This window comes from Eulemur rufifrons, chromosome 7, assembly GCF_041146395.1.
Source record: "Eulemur rufifrons isolate Redbay chromosome 7, OSU_ERuf_1, whole genome shotgun sequence".
Lineage (NCBI taxonomy): Eukaryota > Metazoa > Chordata > Mammalia > Primates > Lemuridae > Eulemur > Eulemur rufifrons.
This window is the reverse complement of record NC_090989.1, coordinates 117,805,485-117,827,814: the sequence shown is the minus strand read 5'-3', so window position 1 is coordinate 117,827,814 and position 22,330 is coordinate 117,805,485. Positions and strand designations below refer to the sequence as shown.

The 22,330-nt window shown below is 35.6% G+C and overlaps 1 protein-coding gene across 1 annotated transcript in view; it reads right to left on the bottom strand.

Annotated features, from left to right (window-relative positions):
- The window catches only part of PIK3CB (phosphatidylinositol-4,5-bisphosphate 3-kinase catalytic subunit beta), a 162,594-nt gene that overhangs the window by 22,269 nt on the left and 117,995 nt on the right, over nucleotides 1-22,330 (bottom strand). Inside the window, exons 15-20 of the mRNA XM_069473169.1 lie at nucleotides 16,481-16,669; nucleotides 11,190-11,311; nucleotides 8,372-8,515; nucleotides 7,270-7,369; nucleotides 1,899-2,077; nucleotides 959-1,068 (exon numbers count right to left, since the gene is read on the bottom strand). Coding sequence (XP_069329270.1) covers nucleotides 959-1,068; nucleotides 1,899-2,077; nucleotides 7,270-7,369; nucleotides 8,372-8,515; nucleotides 11,190-11,311; nucleotides 16,481-16,669 — 844 coding nt within the window. The remainder of the gene's footprint in view (nucleotides 1-958; nucleotides 1,069-1,898; nucleotides 2,078-7,269; nucleotides 7,370-8,371; nucleotides 8,516-11,189; nucleotides 11,312-16,480; nucleotides 16,670-22,330) is intronic.

The window sequence follows — 22,330 nt, the reverse complement described above, 5'->3', positions numbered from 1 at the left end:
CTGGTTAGCATGTCCCTAGAACATTATTTCAGAAATTAAGTTTAAAAAGTGTTTAAAATTGTTTAACAGGTATAAGCTACTGTGCTAATTGTATGGATGCTATAATACTGTTTGTATTACATTGCATGTGTACTACATTACACTGTTAATTTTTCCTGCTTGTTTGCTTTTTAGGGCTATAGAGGAAGTTCTTAAGAATCATATAAATATGATTATTACTGGGTCCATAAAACTGTAATGGTTAAATTTATTTATTATCACGTCCAAGGGTATTTTCAGGGAACACAGTATGTGAAAGTAGTGACACGTACTTAATAATGAGACTTCTATGATAAAGTGGGGTTAAATGTCTAGCAAAACACTATGAGTTCTTTATAAAGAAGATGTAAGCACATAATATGTTAAGTATATTTATTTACGTGATCTTATTTGATTCCTTTTATTAATAATAATCCTGATAAACAGATGCTATAATACTCATGGTTATGAAAAACCTGAAGCTCATTATTTTCTGTGCCTTGCTTATAGTCATACAACTAACAGGTCATGACTTTGGTTGGTGTGATTACCATCAGAGGCACTTCCTTTATAAAATTTGGGTCAGTCATATATTTTCATTAAAATGCAAAACTATGGCATCAAAATCAATATTGCTATCACTGAAACAGGATGTATGAATACATTATTTAAAATATTCTCTTGTATTTCACAAGGTTTTTATCAAAGGAGCAGACTGATGTATTTTGTAGGGGTAAAAAAGGAAGGTTTATTAAAACAGTGTATATAAATGAACCGTAAATGTCATTTTCTAAGAGGGAAAAAGGGGGATTTAGGACATATTGAATTTGATCTTAGGACCACTGACAGCTGTTACACATTTACACAACACCTTTTAGATAAAGCAAAACAAGTGAAAATTTTTAAGGAATCTGGTGCTATTAAAAAACTCAGTACTTACCATCACCATTTTTAAAAATCACTCCAACTGAATCCTCACCAAATACCTTGTTGTTGTATACCAGCCACAAAGGCTTCATTTTGGAATCCATATATTTGCACTTTTCGACACTGAAATCAAACAAGGGGAAAATTAGCCCACTTCAATGTAAAAATATGCAAAACTATAATTTTACCCTGATATATTAGGTTTGGGAAAACCCCTCACCTATTCCTTTCAGGTCTGCAGAAGTCAGAGATAGAAAATTTCCCCTTGGTAGAAATGCAAAAATGAGGACAGCCTTGGCTGGCATGTACTGATGCCAAATGGGCTTGATTCAAATCCAAGATCTGCCCTTTTCACACCTCCAACTTAAAATTCCTCTTCTCATTTCCTTCACTTTATTTTATTGCACTTAGTGAGTAAAAAATCGGAACATATCATTGGATTAAAATTAGGAATATTACGAGATCATTCTTGATTTCTTAAAGAGGAGTCAATTTTGAATACTGATGCTATACTGAATATACATTTTATTTTTCCATTATTACTTCTGTAGGAAATAAGAAAGTAAGAAATATATTTCCAAATTCTGTCAAGATCTCATTTGAAAGAGGAAAGTCAATTAGTAAATACTTTATTATGGTTTCTAACATTTTGCTTATATAGGATTTTCAACTCTTAGAAACCGGCAATATAGAAAATAAATTTAATTACATATAATTGAAAGGAAATTCACATGCAATGACTTTCACTAACCCCACAAGTAAATTTAGCTCATAGGTTATATTAATATAAGCACAGCCTCTGGGGGCTTTTAAGATTTTCCTTCCTTATTATATTCCACATTCTGGGGTTGAGAGCTGGCCCTACTGCTCCTCCAAGGTAGTGACTCAGAAATCCTTTCTGCATTGCTATTTTCACAGGAGACTCACTGAGCAAAGCACCGACGGTCACTTACTAGAGTTCTGAGAGGATGACATATGGGTTCAGAGGTGACTGCAGGTCAGAAAGGGCTTCCCGGTAAGCACTCTGTTTTAAACAGGTATGCATGGCCTCCTTCCCTTTGGCTCTGTTTAGCTTCATTGCATTCAGTTTGATTAAACTATTTAAAGTTTTTAACTTATTGAGTGCTTCAACCTGAAAAATAAGTTTTCCCACCCCCAAGATTCATTTATGATTAAAAATAACACAATGTAATATCATGTGATCATATTAATCAATAACAACTGCCATAACACACACATATTAAACAAACACACACATAACAACCAGCTGTTTGGCTTATGATAAGCACTTTACCTACAACAGAATATCTTATTTTTAACTTTTGTTACTGAAGGCACTGTTTTCAAACTTTCTTTAAACCTTTCCTTAAATAAAATTGTGTTTAAGTTTGAGAAAAGTAAAGAGACATAGATTATAGGTATTTAAGAAGATAAGCATAAAACTTAAACTACTCACAATTCTGCAGTTTCCTGAGTAATAGAATTTGAAACATCACTAATCTGAACCACTCCATCTGCCCTACTTCACAGTATAAGAGGAAAATCTATGTAGAACCCTGAGGTTCCTGATATTCAACCTTAGTATCTACTTGTCATCATTCTTATAAGACGTATCAGTATATTCTCTTTCATTAATAGGATAGCTACAATGGATTACTGTGTAATAAAGTGTGAATACAGACACAGAATTTGTAGTCCAAATCTAAATTACTCATTTTTTAACGAGGTAACTGGCTATCAAAACGTATGCAAATAAAAAATACACAAGTATTAATATTACAAGGTAGATTAGCAATGCCCAGTTAAATCAAAACCATTATGTTGAAAATTTCAACTTTATTGTTTAATAACTGAGTCTTTTAATGTCATACTATGTAAAATTCATAAGAAACAGCCTCAGCCAACCATAAATCAGAAAGAGCATTTTATTTAATGAATATTTCATTAAAACTGGAAATAAATGTTATAAAGAGAATTAAATACACACATTGTATGTAAGAAACATAATGCATACTATGGCTTGAAATTCCATGAACAGAAGATTTATTTTAAATCATGTTTTCACTTTTGAACTCTGCTCCTATGCAAGGAAACCACTAAGACTGTGTAGGGAGGTGAATTCAAGCATACAGTTTCTACAGATAGGCTGAGACCTTACTCATAGGAAATTAGGAAGGTTCTATGCAGTTTGGTGATAAAATCGAGATGGGTAAAACTTGCCAAGGGAGCCATCTGTCAAAACCACAGACACTCCACTGCTCAGCAATTTCAGGAGCTGCACAAACACTGGTGACAAGGGAAACAGATGAATACTGGGCTATGCAAATAGGAACTTTTTGGAAGTACAACAGATTTGAATTTCTTCCATGTCTGTACAGTTGGAAATTTTCATGTTTCATCTCTCTAATAGTGTCAATATCCATTTCCTGGGAAAGTGTCCTGAATACCCTATAGCCATAAGTAAAATACTTTAAGTGTTTCAATACCTTGTCAAAAAAAAAAAAAAAGAATAATTTGTTCACATTTTGTACATCCTTTTGTTGTTATAAAAGTCAAGCTGGGACTTGACCTCAGGAGTCCCAGACCAGCCTCAGCAAGAGCGAGACCCAGTCTCTACTAAAAATAGAAAAAATCAGCCAAGTGTGGTGGCGCACACCTATAGTCCCAGCTACTCAGGAGGCTGAGGCAGGAGGATCGCTTGAGCCCAGGAGTTTGAGGTTGCTGTGAGCTAGGCTGATGCCACAACAGCACTTTAGCCTGGGTGACAGAGTGAGATTCTGTCTCAAAAAAAACAAAAACAAAAACAAAAAACATCTAATGGATGCCTACGAGCGTTCCTTTGGCAATGCAAATGAGTTAGAAAAGAGTAGTATACCTGGGAACTACTCCAGGGATCTGATATAAAAGTAGGGTGGGACACCAGAGGGGCAGAAGAGTGAATGGAAAATTAAGGGTGCAGAAACAAAAGCCTTCAAATTGAGATAAACAGGTTAGAAGAGCTAGCAAAGTAGGGGAGACTTTGCCAGAAGGCAAAAATAATATACCAGAAAGCAAAGACTGAGCGAGACTTTTTAACACTTTGGAAATACTTTAATACTTTTTAAAATATTTTTTAATACTATGGAAAATTTCAGCTAAGTGGACTGAAATACTGGTTTCAGATTATATCAGCAAGATGACACCACTATAATACTATTTACTACTCATATATAGCTTGTGCTCTGACATTTATCCCATCACAATAATAAGTATCTGGGCAGTATACCTTCAGAATTCATCTCTAACATGCAACCATAAACCTGGCCACATTGAAGTTGGTAATTCCTCCAACATTTTTATCAGTGTTGATGACAACTGTGGCTTCTCCTCTATGAGTACTATAATCTCCTTCTCCCAGCCTTCCCCAAAGAAACCTACGGCCTTTTACCAAAGGTCTGCATTAGAGAAAAGGAAATAAACCTTTGGGGACTACTGGACACGGGCTGTAAACTAACACCAATTCCAGAAGATCCAAAATGTCTCTGTGGTCCACCAGTCAGGGCAGGGGCTTACAGAGGTCAGGTATCAGTGGAGTTTTAGCTCAGGTCTATCTCATCATAGTGGGTTGCCAAACCAATCCTGTTGTTATTATATTTCCCCAGTTTCTGAATGCACAATTGGAATAGACATACTCAGCAGGTGTCAGAATCCCCACATTAGTTTGCTGACCTGTGCAATGAGGGCTATTATGGTAGGAAAGGCCAAGTGGAAGCCTTTAGAGCTGCCTCTACCTAGAAAAATAAGTCAAAAATAATACCACATTCCAGGAGGGAGGGAATGAAGAGATTAATGACATCATCAAGGACTGGGCAGATGCAGGGGTGATGAATCCCATTCATAACCCCATTCAATTTACAATTACTTAGCTATATAAAAATCAGGATTATCTCCAAAACAAAATACAGAAATAAATTGGATATTGAGACTGCATCTATCGGCAATAACCCCCAATTCTGAAATGCTTTGTTTAATAAGACAGATTCATAGGACTTAAATGATTTACATTTTATTTTAGCTTTAAAACTACATTTATACTGACAAAATGACACTGTTACCTGTTTTACAAATTGGAGCTCTGTGCAAGTTTTGATAACAAAGAGAGAGAGAGAGAGAAAGAGAAAGAGAGAAAGAGAGAATAAGAGAGAGATATGCTGCTAAAAAGGTTTGAAAACTCTCAGCATAATAAAAGAACTTTAGCTTTATAGCTAGAAACACTCAGGTTTGAAACTTAATCCTGTCACTTAACAGGTATGTCTTCAAGCAAGTTACTTAATCTCTTGGATCCTCAGTTTCTTCTGTCAAATGCACACAGTAATGGTAACTGCTTTGGCAATTAGAAGAGTAAAATAAGATACCACACTTAAAACACTCAATATGGTTCCTGACATATGGTCAGCACTTAATAACTTACCTATAGTATTAGTAATATCTCAGGACTGCAGGGGAATATCAAAATTTCAGGAATGCATATATATTATACCATGGACCCAGTTTGTGGGTTCTGAATTCTAGAAACTATATATGACACCTATAAACTTAGGTTTGAAATATCTCAAAATAGCATTTATGATTCATATATGTGGCAGAGTATAAAAATCATAAATATTATGCTAACTGGAAAGAGAAATTCAGGAATATGAAAAAACTGGGCCTAAAAATTTCATGACCCTTTCCAAGGATGCTGCCCCAGGAGTGGGAGTTGTCCTATCCCATCCTCTTACACTTCACATTGCAACCAATAAAGGCCATTTCTACCATAATAAAAAAAATTTTTTTTTTTCATGACCACATCATACTCATCATTAAACGTGTCTAAACAGGATATTCTTTCTTTTGAGACAAAGTCTCGCTCTGTTGCCGGGCTAGAGTGCAGTGGCCTCATCATTGCTCATTACAACCTTAAACTCCTGGGCCCAAGCGATCCTCTTGCCTCAGCCTCCCAAGTAACTGAGACTACAGGCTTGTGCCACCACACCCAGATATGACTAATTATTTTTCAGGTATTCAATTAATTTTTTCCTGTTAAGTTTTTGAACCTTCATTTTTTTTTTTTAATTTTTATTGTTTTACTTACAGTATTATGGGGGTACAACGCCTTGGTCACATATATTGCCTTTGCACCACCGAAGTCAGAGTTACAAGCATGCCCATCCCCCAGATAGTACACACCGCACCTGTTAGGTATGACTTTACTTATCCCCTCCTCCCCTCTCCCACCTGCCCACTCCCGATGAATGTTCCTTCCATATGTGCGCAAAAGTTTTGATTGATTAGTACCAATTTAATGGTGAGTACATAAGGTGCTTGTTTTTCCATTCTGTGATACTTCACTTAGAAGAATGAGCTCCAGCTCCATCCAGGATAATACAAGAAGTATTGGTTTGCCATTTTGTTTTATGGCTGAGTAAACTCCATGGTATACATATACCACATTTTATTAATCCACTCATGGATTCATGGGCACTTGGGTTGTTTCCATATCTTTGCAATTGTGAATTGTGCTGCTATAAACATTCAAGTGCACATGTCTTTTTTATAGAATGTCTTTTTTTTCTTTGGGTAGATAGCCAGTAGTGAGATTGCCGGATCAAATAGTAAATCTACTTGTACCTCTTTAAGGTATCTCCATATTGCTTTCCACAGAGGTTGCACTAGTTTGCAGTCCCACCAGCAGTGTATGAGTGTTCCTATCTCTCCACATCCAGGCCAACATTTATTGTTTTGGGACTTTTTGATAAAGGCCATTCTCACTGGAGATAAGTGATATCTCACTGTGGTTTTGATTTGCATTTCCCTGATGATTAGAGATGTTGAGCATTTTTTCATATTTATTGGCCATTAGTCTATCTTCTTTTGAAAAGTTTCTTTTCATGTCTCTTGCCTACTTTTTAATGGAGTTGTTTGATTTTTTTCTTGCTGATTTTCCTGAGTTCTATATAGATTCTAGTTCATTAGCCTTTATTGGATGTATAGCATGCAAATATTTTCTCCCATTCTATAGGCTGTCTATTCACTCTAATGATAGTTTCCTTGGCTGTGCAGAAGCTTTTTAATTTGATCACATTCAATTTATTTATTTTTATTATTGCTATGATTGATTTCTGGGTCTTTCTTCATAAATTCTTTGCCTAGGCTGACGTTCATTTCTTAACTTAAATTTTAATAAAACAATGTATTCATCAGGTTCAGTTACTGAAACTTCTATGATATAATATCGTAGGAGAAATAACATTTGATAAAACACCACATACCAAATTGAACACAAAGATTAAAACAAGCTGATACCTGCTTAGAAAGCACTTTCATGTGCCCCACGCTTCCCCGGCAATACGCTTCAAGGATGACACCAAATTGTACTGAGATGGCAGGAATGTGCACTTCTGACCTGCAGAAAGTTAATAATATCCAAATGGTTTGTTTAATAAACACTTCAGATCACCAAATAAAAATACTGACTTATTCTAAAAAGAAATAAATTTATGATGCCAATAAAAGAAAAGAACTGGTTATCTTGTGCATAATTATGAGATGGTCAACTTTCTAATTTGTTAAACTTCAGAGTTCAAAAAGTTATAAGATTTCATAATTAGTTCATTCTTCACATCTTACTTCATTTGCTTTTTGGAGAGGAAGAGTAATCTTACCAATTGAGAGACAATTAGATCAAAACAGGGATCTATGAAATTTCATTGCCGTTATACAATTGACTAATGCCTCAGCTTCTATTCAAATTTTTTCTCACTTAAAGAATGGTTTACATATTTGAAAAAGGAAGTAACATTTATTTTGTTGTTCCCTAATGGGTTTAAAAATAAGACTGAAATGAGCATTAGTTAATACTCTGAAGTCTAGATTGAAAAAAATAAAAAAGTCTGAGTACAGAGTCAGAAATGAGAAATCTACAATTTCCCTAGGAAACAAAAGAATGACTTTAGTTGTCTTTCCTGATTTTACTCCTATATGAACTTGGTGAAATAAGGTTTGTGTATTTCTGAAAATGACCTAGTTAATAAAGAACTGAATACAATGGCTATAATTTTACTAAAACTTTAACTTCACTCAATAGCATCAGTGATGATGATACCATACACAACCTTCTGGAAGGAATAAATAAGTCTGTATTTAGTCTGACTGGCATATAGCAACATATTATTAGTTTTAGCTAAAAAATCAAGCAAGCAGGCACGCAGGGACACTTATCTGAACTGCTCTGCCAAACCATGAAAATCAAGAGTTTGGGTATCAAGAAATAAGAAAAGGCACCAAAACAGTGTAACTAAAACAGAAACAACTAAAGCAGCTAACTGTTCTGGTAAATGTCTTATTTATGCTGATTTATAGTTACTAAAGCACATGGTGGGCTCAAATTGAAATGTGAAAGACTTACCTAAGATGCCAAAATAAAAATTGTCCTATCCTCCGATTAGCAAGTGCTCTTTCTAATAGGAATCTAGAGAGGGCACAATCAAGAAAAGGCTCATATTTTAAAACTTGCACCAGTTGTAAAAGATATTGAGACAGTTCTTCATCACTGAAAGAAACAAAAGACAGAGTAACTCAATAACCTGTGCCAGAAAAAGATACCCTCCTATCAAACTATCAAATACTAACTTATTAAAACAGAATGCTTCTATAGGGCCACACTTGTTACATGCTTTGGGGCAGACTTGTTATATGCTTTGGGGCAGACTTGTTACATGCTTGCATTTAGTGTACCACTGTTACAATGTCATAACAAAAGCTGAAGATTTCATATGGGGAGGGGACAGTGAATAGGATCAAAGAACAAATACATGGGACATTTTTATCAAATGAATTAGATTGTTACAATTAATGACTATATTTACACTCAGTCGAGAGTTACCAAAATAATTAGGTATGTTAATACTAATTTCTCATCATGCTGAAAAACTTAAGTACTTAGTCAAGCAATCATTTTGAAAATAAAAATTCCAGCAGTACTTTAGCAATATTATTTTCCTTTGCTATTATTAGGGTTAAGTCCTTCTTCCAGATAATCAGTGCACCATTAAAATCTTAACTTCAAATAGTTTCAAGGATAAGGAAATGAATACATTTGTTAAGTGGGGATTGATTCACTGAATTAATATAGCAGACAATATTGTAATTAACTAGGCTGAATTAATTAAGGTTAGTGGCTCTCTATTTTGTGTCTATCTCCAAACCATTCACCTGTAAACATACTTCCAACAGAGGCAATTCCAGTAGTATAGGGTATGAATCCCAACTGCTCCACTTACTGACTATACAGTCTTGGACAACAAATGGTGAAGGAATCAGTCTAAGGCAGAGCTGAGACTGAAACCCACAGCACTAAACACCAAAAACAAAAACTCATACATATAACCAGAAAATCTGACCTAGGAAAATCCATCAGTATTAGCTACAAGGAAAATGGGGATCACAGCAACCTCTATAGAGGGATCAATGCACTTAAGAAAAACACTTGGCTCAGCCCAAGGGGAAGCAGGAGGCCCCTCTCCATGAGGTCTCCAATACAAACTTAGGGAAATGGTGGAACAACTGGGAGCTTCATTTTTCAGAAGTACCTATACCACAATCTTAATTAGGTTCACTATAAAATCAATGACCATTAAAAAAAACATAAATCATATTAAAAAAATAGAAAGTATAGAAATAGGAGGCTTCCTCTTCTCTCACACTTGTAATTGAACTCTGCAGAAATAATCACTATGGAAGAGTTCGTGTAATTTCTTTTAGATAGCACACAGTTTAAAAATAAACAATTTTAAAAAGAAGGAAAAAAGATCATAGTATCCATACTGTTTCAAGAACTTTTATTTTTCAAATAACTGGACAGTACATAAGCCTCATTTTTGAGGCTAGAAAGAAAATGGAAAAATCTCATTGTGTGAGACTGTCATTTCTTCAGTGAATCCTGTAAGTTCTCTCAAATGTACTGCCAAAGAGGACTGTACAAACATGTTCACTGCAGCATTATAAATAATAGGAAAATTTGGAAAAAACTTAAGTGTTCCTTAATAGGGGAATGAATTAAATAAGATATACCCCTATGACAGACTATTCCACAGTAGTGAGAGGAATAAACTGCATTGATACATAATGTGAGAGGGTGACCTCAAAAACCTAATGTCGAATTTTAAAAAAGCAAGATGTAAACCAATACATGTAGTAAGACAGTTGTATAATTTTAAAATGTATAATATTCCACATCCATATTTTTATAGACATAAATATATGTTAATATGATAAAACAAAAAACATGGTATAGAATGTTATATACCAAATTCGTGATAATGGTTGCCTCTGGGATGGAAAAGAAGTAATAAAGACTGGGTAAGGAAACTATGAGGCCTTCAACTTTAACTGTAATGTATTTAGCTTTCAAACATTTTTTTTTAAAGCCCATTATAAGATATTAACATTTCTTAATTCCAGGTGGTGGATACACCATGTACGAAGAAAAAAGGTAATGTAGCAGGCTTAGCTGCTATCCTTTGAAAACCCTGCTTACAGGTAGGTCTGTGGCTCACATCTGGGAATTTAAGATTTCAGACAGGTTCCCACCACTTCCTAATTGGTAAGAGTGGCGCACTGCACCTAAACTGTTTGTGCAAACAATACATGGTTCATGCTGCACATCCACTTTCCTTCTGTGAGTCTAGAAATTTGGTATTAATAATACACGCTAGGCAAAGGGTGCTCATGTGACTAGTCACTAGTAAATACCTGGCCACCAAGTATCTAAGGAGCTTCCCTGGAAGACACATATTATCACATCTCATTGCTGGTGGAATTAAATGTTTTCAGTGTAACTCCACTGGGAAAGGACCCTTAGAAGTTTTTGCTTAGTCTCTTCCTGACTTCACCCCATGAACCTTTTCCCTTTTCCAATATTGCTATAATAAATTATATCTGTGAGTATGACTATATGCAGAGTCCTATGAGTCCTCCCAGTGAATCATCAAACCTGAGGGTGATCTCAGGGACCTCCATACTCAGTATGCTTTTGTTTTTTTATAGTATAGAGTAAATGTTGGGGCTTGGAGGTGGAGAGTGGGAAGAGGGAACATGAGCAAATGCTTTGAACTCTGAATAATTCTTAGGCTTTTCCTTTCTTATGAGACATTCAAAAAGACACCCACTTCCCTATCCACCCCCAAGTTATTCCTTGCCCCAAGAAAGCCACCTGTAGGAGATACCTCATCTGTCGCAGGCAGTCCACAGCATATTCCCGCACGTACTGGTCTGGATAGTTGAAATCCAGAAGTTCTAGGGCTTCCCGGGGTGGCAGTTTAGGCCAAATCTGAAGCAGTGCCTGAAGCTGTTTAAAAAATGAAACTGGTTCAGAAATACTGGGGAACAAAAGTAATCTATTTTTCCTTGACACAAAGGAGCATAGAGATGGATCAAAAGAAAGGAGAAGCATACTTTCAATTATTGATGCCTCAAAAATCCATTCCTATGAATATGAACTAATAATGATTCTCTTTGTTGTTCAAATATTACATAGATAAGTAAAAAAAAAAGCTACCTAGTACTTTAACCCAAAATAGTGATATACTGAATATATGAATTCTAGAATCATTAGCCATTAAATAATTTTTTAAAGGTGAAAGAAGAAAAACATTAAATGATCAAGAAACACTTAAAGGTAAAATTTAAAGTACAAATATAGGCTGCAAGGCTCAAGCTAATGACAGGCAAGATACATTTAAGAAATTCATTAATAACATAAAATTAACTTAAAGGAGCTGACTTTTAGCTCTTAATTTGTTAAGAGTATCTATTACTTAATAGAACTTCTTACTGATCATGTTTATAATCCTCAAATCATAATAAATATAAGTAACTCATAAGAAATAAACAGTTCCTAGATCTTTATTTTCTATGAAGAAGATAAATATTTCCAGTCTCCTATTTACAAATGCCACTGAGAAATGACCTGGACATAGGACAACAAAGAATCCTTCAGGAAAGAGCTGGAAATGAAAATAGAGAGTGGGCTGGGATAGAAATGGCCATATCTTTGGAAACCTGCAATTCCAGAGAACCCAGAACTCTTAGAGAGGTCTCCTATCTGCCTCCCAGACAAGCAATGTGAGACTGAGACCCACTGAGCACACAGTGACAGTCCCTTTGTCCTTATGGTTTTTAATGTTTTTTTGTTTTATTTTGTTTTGTTTTTTGTTTTGTTTTTTTTGAGACAGGGTCTTGCTCTGTCACTTGGGCCAGAGTGGAGTGGTGTCATCATAGATCACTGCAACCTCAAACTCCTAGGCTCAAGCAATCCTCTTACCTCAGCCTCCCAAGTAGCTGGGACTACAGGCATGCTTTACCACATTTTGCAAATTTTTCTATTTTTTGTAGAGACAGGGTTTCGCTATTGCTCAGGCTGTTCCTGGTCTCAAGTGATTCTCTGGCCTCGGCCTCCCAAAGTGCTAGGATTAAAGGTGTGAGCCACTGTGCCCAACCTTTTAAGGTTTTGATATGTTTATACCACACATTCTTATAGTGGATGGTAATTGGGGAGAAAATTGGTTATGAAAGAGCGAAAAAAGTGTTTGATTTGTGACCCTTCCAAAGCTCAACCCTATCTAATAAAATATTATTTAGTATTTAATTTCTCTTATTGGGTTTTCTTGGGTATCATTTAAGTACCACTGACATTGATTTCATGGAAAATATGTAAAATGTATACCAGGATCAGTGCTATAAAACCATGGCAAAAGATAGCAGTGATTAGAGTACTTTCTTTCAACTGACTGCTCCATCTCAAAGACATATTGTAAGAAGTGGTCTGAGGGTGCTTATTGGCTGTCTTGTGGATATTGTTTATGTTTGATCCTCAGAACTATTAGGTTTTAATAATTAAATAAAAACAGTTTATATTTTATTATTAATTTCTATAAGTTATTCAACCCATCACTAATTATGGTAAGTTTCCCCCACAATTCAACAATATCTAAATAAATACCTAGCGGCTAAGTTAAAAGGTATTTTCTCATATCAAGCAAAGGTAAAGTTAAGTTCACTTCCTGACTGAGCATGACAGGGGAAAAAAAAAAGAAAAAAGAAAAAGTTAAGTTCACTAAAGATAATTTTTGTTGAGGCATGTTGGCTCGTCTCTGTAGTCCCAGCTACTTCAGAGTCTGAGGCAGGAGGATTGCTTGAGCCCAGGACTTCGAGGCTGCAGTGAGCTATGATTATACCACTGTACTCTAGCCTGGGCAACAGAGGGAGATACCTGTCTCTTTAAAACAATAAAACAAACAAACAAAAAAGATAATTTTAAAGAAATTAATTTATTTTTTCAATTATTTTACACTTGTGGGGAAAATAACAGTTTTGAATGATTTTTTAAAAATTTGATCACATTACTATTATCAGCATGTATTTATATTCATTGCTAACTTACATATGTGATTTGTAAGTTACATTAATAATTATTTAGCAAATATAGTAAACTCCCAGTAATTTTTAAATTTTAACTTTAAACTTAAAATTTTATTTAGCTATTCTTAACCCTGCATTGAATAAAGAGTAAGTTCTATATGTACTTTTTCATGTAAAAAGCACACATAAACATACAGTACATGAACAGACATACGCTATATCTGTGGTATCAAAATCTCATGGGGATAGGGATATTAAGGGGGGAAAAAGGACTATAAAGGCTCCTAAGGGGTATAATAATGAAAACACTGGTTTAAAGATATAAAGCACCTACCTTACCCCCACTTTTTCTCACTGATGGGACCCCCTCCTTGCTTTGCCCAAGGCCCTATTGGACCAGCAGTCTTCATTATGGACAGAGGAGCTGGGGAGGGACCATTTGCTGAGGTTCTGAAACAGTAGTAATAAAAAACTCCTAGCATCCCCAGTTAACACTTGGAATACACTGCCCCACACACAATACTGAAAAGGAGAGATAACATTCTATAATACTAGAGAATTCAGCTATGTTATGGGTTAAAAACAACCCAATCACTGGAAAATAATTACTTTTGGTAAGATCATTTATAATTGTTAAAAATTAAATTATACAAGCATAAAATTAAATAAATTACCAAATTCATCACACTAGTACGTGGAAGCTATGGAAGCATATAGGGAAGGGAATGCAGATTTGGCCATATAAACAGTGAAAGCAGTGCTGACTAATTACTTGTTTGTTGCAATGGTTATTGAAGCCCCTTCTGCATTATGATAACAGCATGTTTTCCTGTGAATTAATGGGATGCTATCCTTCTACAGCTTTTCTGCCTAATGCAGAATCAAACCACAAAACGTGCACCAGGCATCCGGCTTTCCAATTCTCAAGGTATTAGAGTTATCAAGAAAACAGTTTATATTCTTTTATATCAGTTCAACATAACTGGCAAAGGGATAAGATTGAAGGGAGGAACCAAAACTCGTTACTTTTTATTCCATTATTTTTTTTTCTACACTACTAAAAATGGGCACTAGATTGTAAAATCCATGCTTTCCTAGACTTGCTTACACATAGTAAAGTGTAATTTAATGCTGAGAACTAAATTATACTATTACATTTTTCTTCTACCAAAATGGGGAGGACCTTAAGCTAGATCTGAAAATAATACTTTAAATTCCCTCTTAGAAATGAGACAAGCAGGCTAAATTCCTGAATGTAGAAATTTCTGTCTCTAGGGTTCAAATAAAGAAATATTAAGCATAAACTGGTTCATTTCATTTTCTGACTGTTGACATAAGAAACCCTCCATAAAAACATCTTTTAAGGGCCAGGCGTGGTGGCTCACGCCTGTAATCCTAGCACTCTGGGAGGCTGAGGGGGGCAGATCGTTTGAGCTCAGGAGTTCGAGACCAGCCTGAGCAAGAGCGAGACCCTGTCTCTACTAAAAAAATAGAAAGAAATTAGCTGGACAACTAAAAAATATATACATATAAAATTAGCCAGGCATGGTGGCACATGCCTGTAGTCCCAGCTACTCAAGAGGCTGAGGCACCAGGATTGCTTGAGCCCAGCAGTTTGAGGTTGCTGTGAGCTAGGCTGACGCCATGGCACTCAAGCCCAGGCAGGGCAACAGAGTAAGACTCTGTCTCAAAAAAAAAAAATCTTTTAAGAGTACAGAAAAAAACTTTTTCTATTGTGATTCCAATAAATAATAATATTATATATTTATTACACATGCACCAAGCACTGGACACTATCAATGAGAAATAGGCAAATGTGCCAAGTAAAAAAATGTTTAGATCTTATTTTCCACCATTACTGGAGGTTCACAAAAAACTAACCTTGGATTTAGATAATAAATAGGTGGTTAGAAGACAACAATTATTCCAGAATAATTAAACCCACCTAAATGACATAAAATAGTTCCTTTCCAAAGTAAGTAAATATTTGTTTGATGTAATGTGGAAACAGTTTAATCAAGGCACATACAATAATGTAATTACATTACATGAATCCAAAGATCTTTAGACACTAGAAGTAAATGCAAAAGAAACGCTTTCTACAGTTGAGAAGTAAAATAAAACCGAAGATTTTTAAAATGCGTATCATTAAAATAAACCCACCTTTCTTTACTAAATTTGTAAAGTCATTCTAGATTTACTAAGACCACAAAACTAGAGATATCAATTGAATTCAAATAAGTAAGGTGATCAAATTTGTTTATTTTAATATACCAAATTTATTTGTTTTGATTAAAAAACTACTTCAAAGCTCTTTCCATTGAGCACTGGTGGCCATTTGAATTCAATAAATGCCAGTGCTTTTTGATAGGGTATTGAAATTTAAATCAAGGAGCTAAAATTTGGTGGTATTTTTGATGAAAAATGTTTTTCCTTCCTCTATTGTGCCAAAAGGCATCCATTCATCAATACTGCCCAACTAAAATGAATGTTAAAATTGATCTGAATGGTATATGATCTAAAATGTTAACTTCTACAATAGAGGTAATTCTCAAACAAAAGATAATCACTTCAGAATGATCACTGCAAAGGGTCTTATGATTAAAAACTTTAGAGTTCACTGATGAAGCTGGTAAAAGGTACCAGGACCTAGTGAGTAGTCCTTTTAATAGATGATTGTCTCAAGACCAAGATTTCAATTGTCTTTAGTGAAAGGTGTGGCAACCCTACCCAGAATCTAGGATTTTTAAATCTTAAAATTTTCTGGTTCATTAGTTAGAGTATGTAAGAGTTTAAAACCTCAAAATTTCAGGCCAGGCGCAGTGGCTCATGCCCATAATCCCAGCACTTTGGGAAGCCAAGCCAGAAGGATTGCCTTGAGGCCAGGAGTTTGAAGTTTGAGATCAGCCTGTGCAAAATAGTGAGGCCATGTTACTACCAAATCAAAAACAAAAAATAAAAACACCTCAAAATTTCTCCTGCAGGAAATTATCCCATCTATAGAAATATACCTATGAGGAAAGGACACTTTATATGAACTCAACAAAGTAACATATATATATAACCAAAGGGAGTTACAGAAATGATCTTTTGTTACCTGAGCAACATCCTCAAGTTTATTCCACTTGATTGACAGCAGTAATTTTGGCAGTGACTGTGGGAAATTCTCTCTGCAGTCTTGTCGCAAAGTCCAAATAAGATCCATTTCATTCTCACATAGTTGAGACAAGGGATCCCTGTCCAAGATTTCCTTCAGTACAGCAAGAAATTTCTTTCCACCTCGACTCTAAGAAAATAAAGTACTCATTATGAAATATAACTGTACAAACATCACTTACAAGCATTCTGCAAATTTAGATACAATAAATTTATGTATAATCTATGAGCTTTAACATGACAGACATAAAAATATAATTGCTGATAAAAATAAAGGTGGATCCTTTATAAAAGTTTTTATTGTTGAATATTAAATTTGTAAGCTAAGAAATAAAGAAAAAGTTACTCTCAAAAAAGTTCTTAAAAGGGAAAAAGAATAGTTTTCAAAAATCTAAATACTTGAAACGTATAAACACTAGGTGGCGGTATTGTTTTTTGGATTAAAAACCAAGTAATTTATCTGACCTGATTTTTTCTAATTTTCCAATTTCTAGAAACAAACAAACAAACCAACAAACAAACAAAAGACCACCCAAACATATCAGGTTAAAAATAAAAGTAACAGGCATCTTCTTGGCTGGTGCCTTGAATCAAAGGCATAAAATCTCCTTAGATTAAGAACCAGATGTTGGCTAAAACTAATCATGGAAAAAATTAAGTTATCTCAATTTTATTTCCCAATCCCTATAAGAATATACTAAAATAACAAAGATAGCTCATGCTGCTTTCTGGATTGAGTCTCTTTAAATTTAATTAACATTAAAAGAAAGAGGTGGCCAGGTATGGTCTCACACCTCTAATTTTAGCACTTGGGGACGCCAAAGCTGGAGGACTGCTTGAGGCCAGGAGTTCGAGGACAGCCTGAGCAACATAGGAAGGAAGATCCTGTCTGTGCAAAAAATAGAAAGAAAAAAAAATAGCTGAATGTAGTGGCACACACCTGTAGCCTATAGTCCCAGCTACTCAGGAGGCTGAGGCAGGCAGATCCCTTGAGCCCAGAAGGAGTTTGAGGTTGCAATGACCTATGATAACATCACTGCATTCTTGCACTCCTGCCCCTGGAACAGAGCAAGGCCCTGCCTAAAAAGAGGTGTGTCTCTCCCCAGAATTATACTGCTTTAGTCAAAAACACATTTTCCCTAAAAACTCTTTCCAAAATTAGTTGAAAAGATCCTGTAAGGATTTATACTCTATGAATTATATTATTTAATTTATATGAAAATATAAACATAAAAATAAATAAAATTGTTATGTTACTAATTTTCTAAAGTAATCCAATTCAGAATAATACGTACACCTATATAAAAAAGAATGGGTAATACTAAGTTTAATTTTATTAAATAAGGGCACTGACTTTTGGACATTGTCCTTCAGGGGAGACACATTACTAAGAAGAAAACAAACCCAAAACAGAACATAATCAAAGCAGTGTAACAACCACTTAAGCTGAAGGTTTACTTTAAGAGTAAACACTTTGTGATAATACAAAGAAAAATTAAGTTAATATTAGTATTCTTTTTTACTCACCTAATTCAGTATGAAATTCAGCAATACCAAATACATGTTAAGTTCAAATATTTTAAAGAAGATAGAAGGAGACTGAAATATCCGTTCTTTTTACATTGTTAGGATCTGTAACTATGAGCAGTGTGGTTTCCCAAGTCCTCAGTGTACCCAGTTGTTAATGGAGATTTAAATATATACTTTCTTGTTATTAGAAGGCAATAATGACATGCTGCATGAAAATGCTTAAAAAAGTGAATACTTTATGAGTCTTTCCAGCAAAATACTTCTCCCAATTTGACCAAAGTGGAGGGGCAGCTGGAGTAGAACAGCTGGAAATTTTATCTAAGAAGTGGAAAGAAGGTAGTTCTTACAGATTGGGCAGAAAGAGACTAAGCTGAAGAACAAGTACCAATTGGCCAATAAACAGTTTTTTGGGGGGTTTTTGGTTTTTTGGTTTTTTGGAGACAGAGTCTTGCTCAGTTGCGTAAACTAGAATGCCATGGTGTCAGACTAGTTCACAGAAACCTCAAACTCCTGGGCTCAAGTGATCCTCCTGTCTCAGCCTCCTGAGTAGTTGCAACTACAATTGTGTATGTGCTACCACCCACCCAGCTAATTTTTTCTATTTCTAGTTGCCCAGCTAATGTTTTTTCTATTTTTTAGTAGAGATGGGTCTCGCTCTTGCTCAGGCTGGTCTCGAACTCCTGACCTCAAGCGATCCTCCCGCTTCGGCCTCCCAGAGTGCCAGGATTACAGGCGTGAGACAACTCGCCCAGCCTAAACAGTTTTGACCTTTTGAATTGAGCCTTCCTGTCATAACCATTAGCACTTTATACTTAAAATCCTTCATTTGATCTGCCATTGTCTATACAATAAAATTCAAGCTAGTCTCAGAGCATACAATGACATCTACGACCTGGTCTCAACATGCTTTTCCAGTTATCCTTCATATTGTTGTAAATCTCACAATTTATATTCTAGTAATTCCAAACTTGTTGCTGTAGCCTCTACTACACACTGAGGTGATGCTCACTAGCATTTTTCTTTCTTTTTTCTTTCTGTCTTTTGTTGTTGTTAGAGATGGGGACTAGCTTTGTCATCCAGGCTGCAGAGCAGTGGCACAATCATAGCTCATTGCAGCCTCAAACTCCTGGGTTCAAATGATCTTCCTGCCTCAGCCTCCTGAGTAGCTGGGACTACAGGTACACACCACCAAGCCTGACTAATTTTTTTTTTTAATTTCTTGGAAAGATAAGGGTCTTGCTATCTTGCCCAGGCTGGCCTTGAATTCCAGGCCTCAAGTAATCCTCCCAGCCTTGGCTTCCCCAAGTTTTGGGATTACAGACATGCACCACCAGTGCCCAGCTGCATTTTTCATAATATATTGTTAATTCTATTTTTTTGCTCTCACATGATAAACTCATCTCAAGACAGAAATCGTATCTTCCTCCCATTTGTATCCCTAGCACAAAGCACTTAACACATAAACACTAAATTTTAAAAATGAAAACAAATTTCTTATTAACCTATTTATAATGAAAATCTGAATCAAGCTATACCTCCCATTATAATAAATAACAAATACAATTCAATAACTAAACAAAACAGACTAGGTAATAATTCACAAACTCTCTATACTAGAAATCTTTGGGAAGAGTTTAAAAGTTATATCTAGAATAAAGGCTCCTGAAAAACACAAATGAGCTAATCATTAGAATGAGCTCAGTCTCTCTCTTTCTTTCTTTTTTTTTTTTGAGACAGAGTCTCACTTTGTTGCTCAGGCTAGAGTGAGTGCCGTGGCATCAGCCTAGCTCACAGCAACCTCAAACTCCTGGGCTTAAGCAGATCCTCCTGCCTCAGCCTCCCGAGTAGCTGGGACTACAGGCATGCACCACCATGCCCGGCTAATTTTTTTCTATATATATTTTAGTTGTCCATATAATTTATTTCTATTTTTAGTAGAGACGGGGTCTCGCTCTTGCTCAGGCTGGTCTTGAACTCCTGACCTCAAGCGATCCACCCGCCTAGGCCTCCCAGAGTGCTAGGATTACAGGCGTGAGCCACCGCGCCCGGCCTTTCTTTCTTTCTTTCTTTCTAAGACACAGGGCCTCACTCTGTTGACCCAACCAGGGTACATTGGTACAATTATAGCTGACTACAGCCTTGAACTCCTGGGTTCAAGCAATCCTCCTGCTTCAGCCTCCTCAGTACCTGGGACTACAGGTGTGTGCCACTATGCCCGGCTAAAGTGTTATTTCCCGCAGAGATGGGATATTGCTATGTTGCTTAGGCTGGTCTCAAACTCCTGGCCTCAAGCAATCTTCCCACCTGGACCTCACGAAGTGCTGGGATTACAGATGTGAGCCACTGTGCCCAGCCAGATTGAGCCTAGTCTTATGACTAGCATAGCAGCCAGGTCAACTAGGAAAAAAAAAATGGCAAGTACGCAGAAAGACAGACACGCAGATACACATACACGTGTGTTCCACATGTTTTGCCTAAACCTTTTACTTTATTCTAGTCATTAAGGATGATCAATATATGATGTCTTTCAAGTATCTCAAAATATTAGTTACCTGGGACTATTTAACATAAAAGTTGGCAACGCAGGAAAATTACCAGACCCTAGAGAACTAAGTCAAAGGAAATATGTTATATGCCCTCATGGTCATTGAGATGAGGTGGAGAGTGGAACAGTCTCCATTTCATTTTCTTTGTTTAGGAATTATCATACAGGGACAAACCCATGGAACCTCTTGCTAAGTATCCATCTCTGACAAATACACCAAGGAATATATGATTATCTTCTAAAACATCAACTTTACAGGTTAGGGTTATAAACTAAACACCCTTGCTTCCTTTAGCACTCCATTATGTATTTACCTTCCATTATAATAGAAAAAGTTTTGAAAAATGTGTTATGTATTTCTTCTTACTATACGTATAATGATAGTAGTTTTATATTCAGAAACTCAACCTAAAAAAGGTATATAGCTGGGTTTCATTAAAAAATGTCATCATCAGAATTTGAAAATGAAATTCTGTTACTGCAAACAACACAGACTATAAATTGTTCATGTAGGAGAGGGGCAAACTGCTGTTTTGTTCAAAATTACAAAAAGCTAGCCTACCTAGTATAATTTAGTGGATCCAAATTAGACCTCTACAAACTGCTGTAAGTAAATATCCTGAACACATAGCAATAAGCTAAAAGGGGAGAGCGGTAGAATAGCTGTATTAACTGTACTGAGACTGTTCACTGTCATATAAAAAGCACAACATTGAATAATGCAAAGTAAAAACTAGGAGAAGCACTTGGCAAAAAGCCTAACAAAACACTAAATCTTAGATTCTTTTATAAAATAAAAAAATCAGTAATGAAAAATTACATTGTACAGTATAACGGGAGAACTTACATATATGTTCAAATGCTTATACTAAAGTAAGATAAAAGTAGTGGAAAGCAATGAAAAATAATACCCTATTCTTCATTTTTGTTTAGATTTTTAAAAATTGCAAACATATATATGGTAACATAATAGTGATTACTGATCAAAATAAAACAAAATAAACACCTTGTTATAAACATATAGAAAAAAAAAAAAAGACTATGGCTCTTTTCCCTTTCCTGTGGAGGGCCACAAAACTCCTCTGTCATATTCAGAAGAGCTGGAGACTCATATGGCATGTTAACAGTATTCTTCCTAAGGACAGAGAGGATAGAGGATTGAGTTAACTAAGTGCTGCCCAGACAGGCAGACTTAACCAACAGATACACACAGCAGTCAGGACTAATGGCCCAGAGATTGAGAAGACAGTTATGTGATTGGGAGATGGTTACAGATAGGAGACTGAGCAAATAAATAAATATATCAAGGTTAATAGGAATCCACATTTCTCACAGTCAGAAAAGGGAATTATAAATATGAAAAGGCAAAGGCTAGAAAATACTCAATGGTATTGGACCCAAATTAGAGGCATTTGGTGAGAACTCATGGTTTTTAACAGATAAATAAATATACCTCTCTGTATATATACCCAAATATATGCAGGCAAACACATATACATTATCTACCTCTGTTTCATGAAAAGGCCTAGAAGCAATTATATCCCAGTAGCAATGAATATATCCAATGCCCAGATCTTGAATTCTAAATACTTTTCATAGATAAAAGAAATCAAGACTCCCTGGATAAATGACCAATTCCAAGGCTGGGGCAGGAAAAGTACCAGATAAGCCTGGAACACACTGTTGTATCAGAAATAAGAAAATGCTCAAAGGACG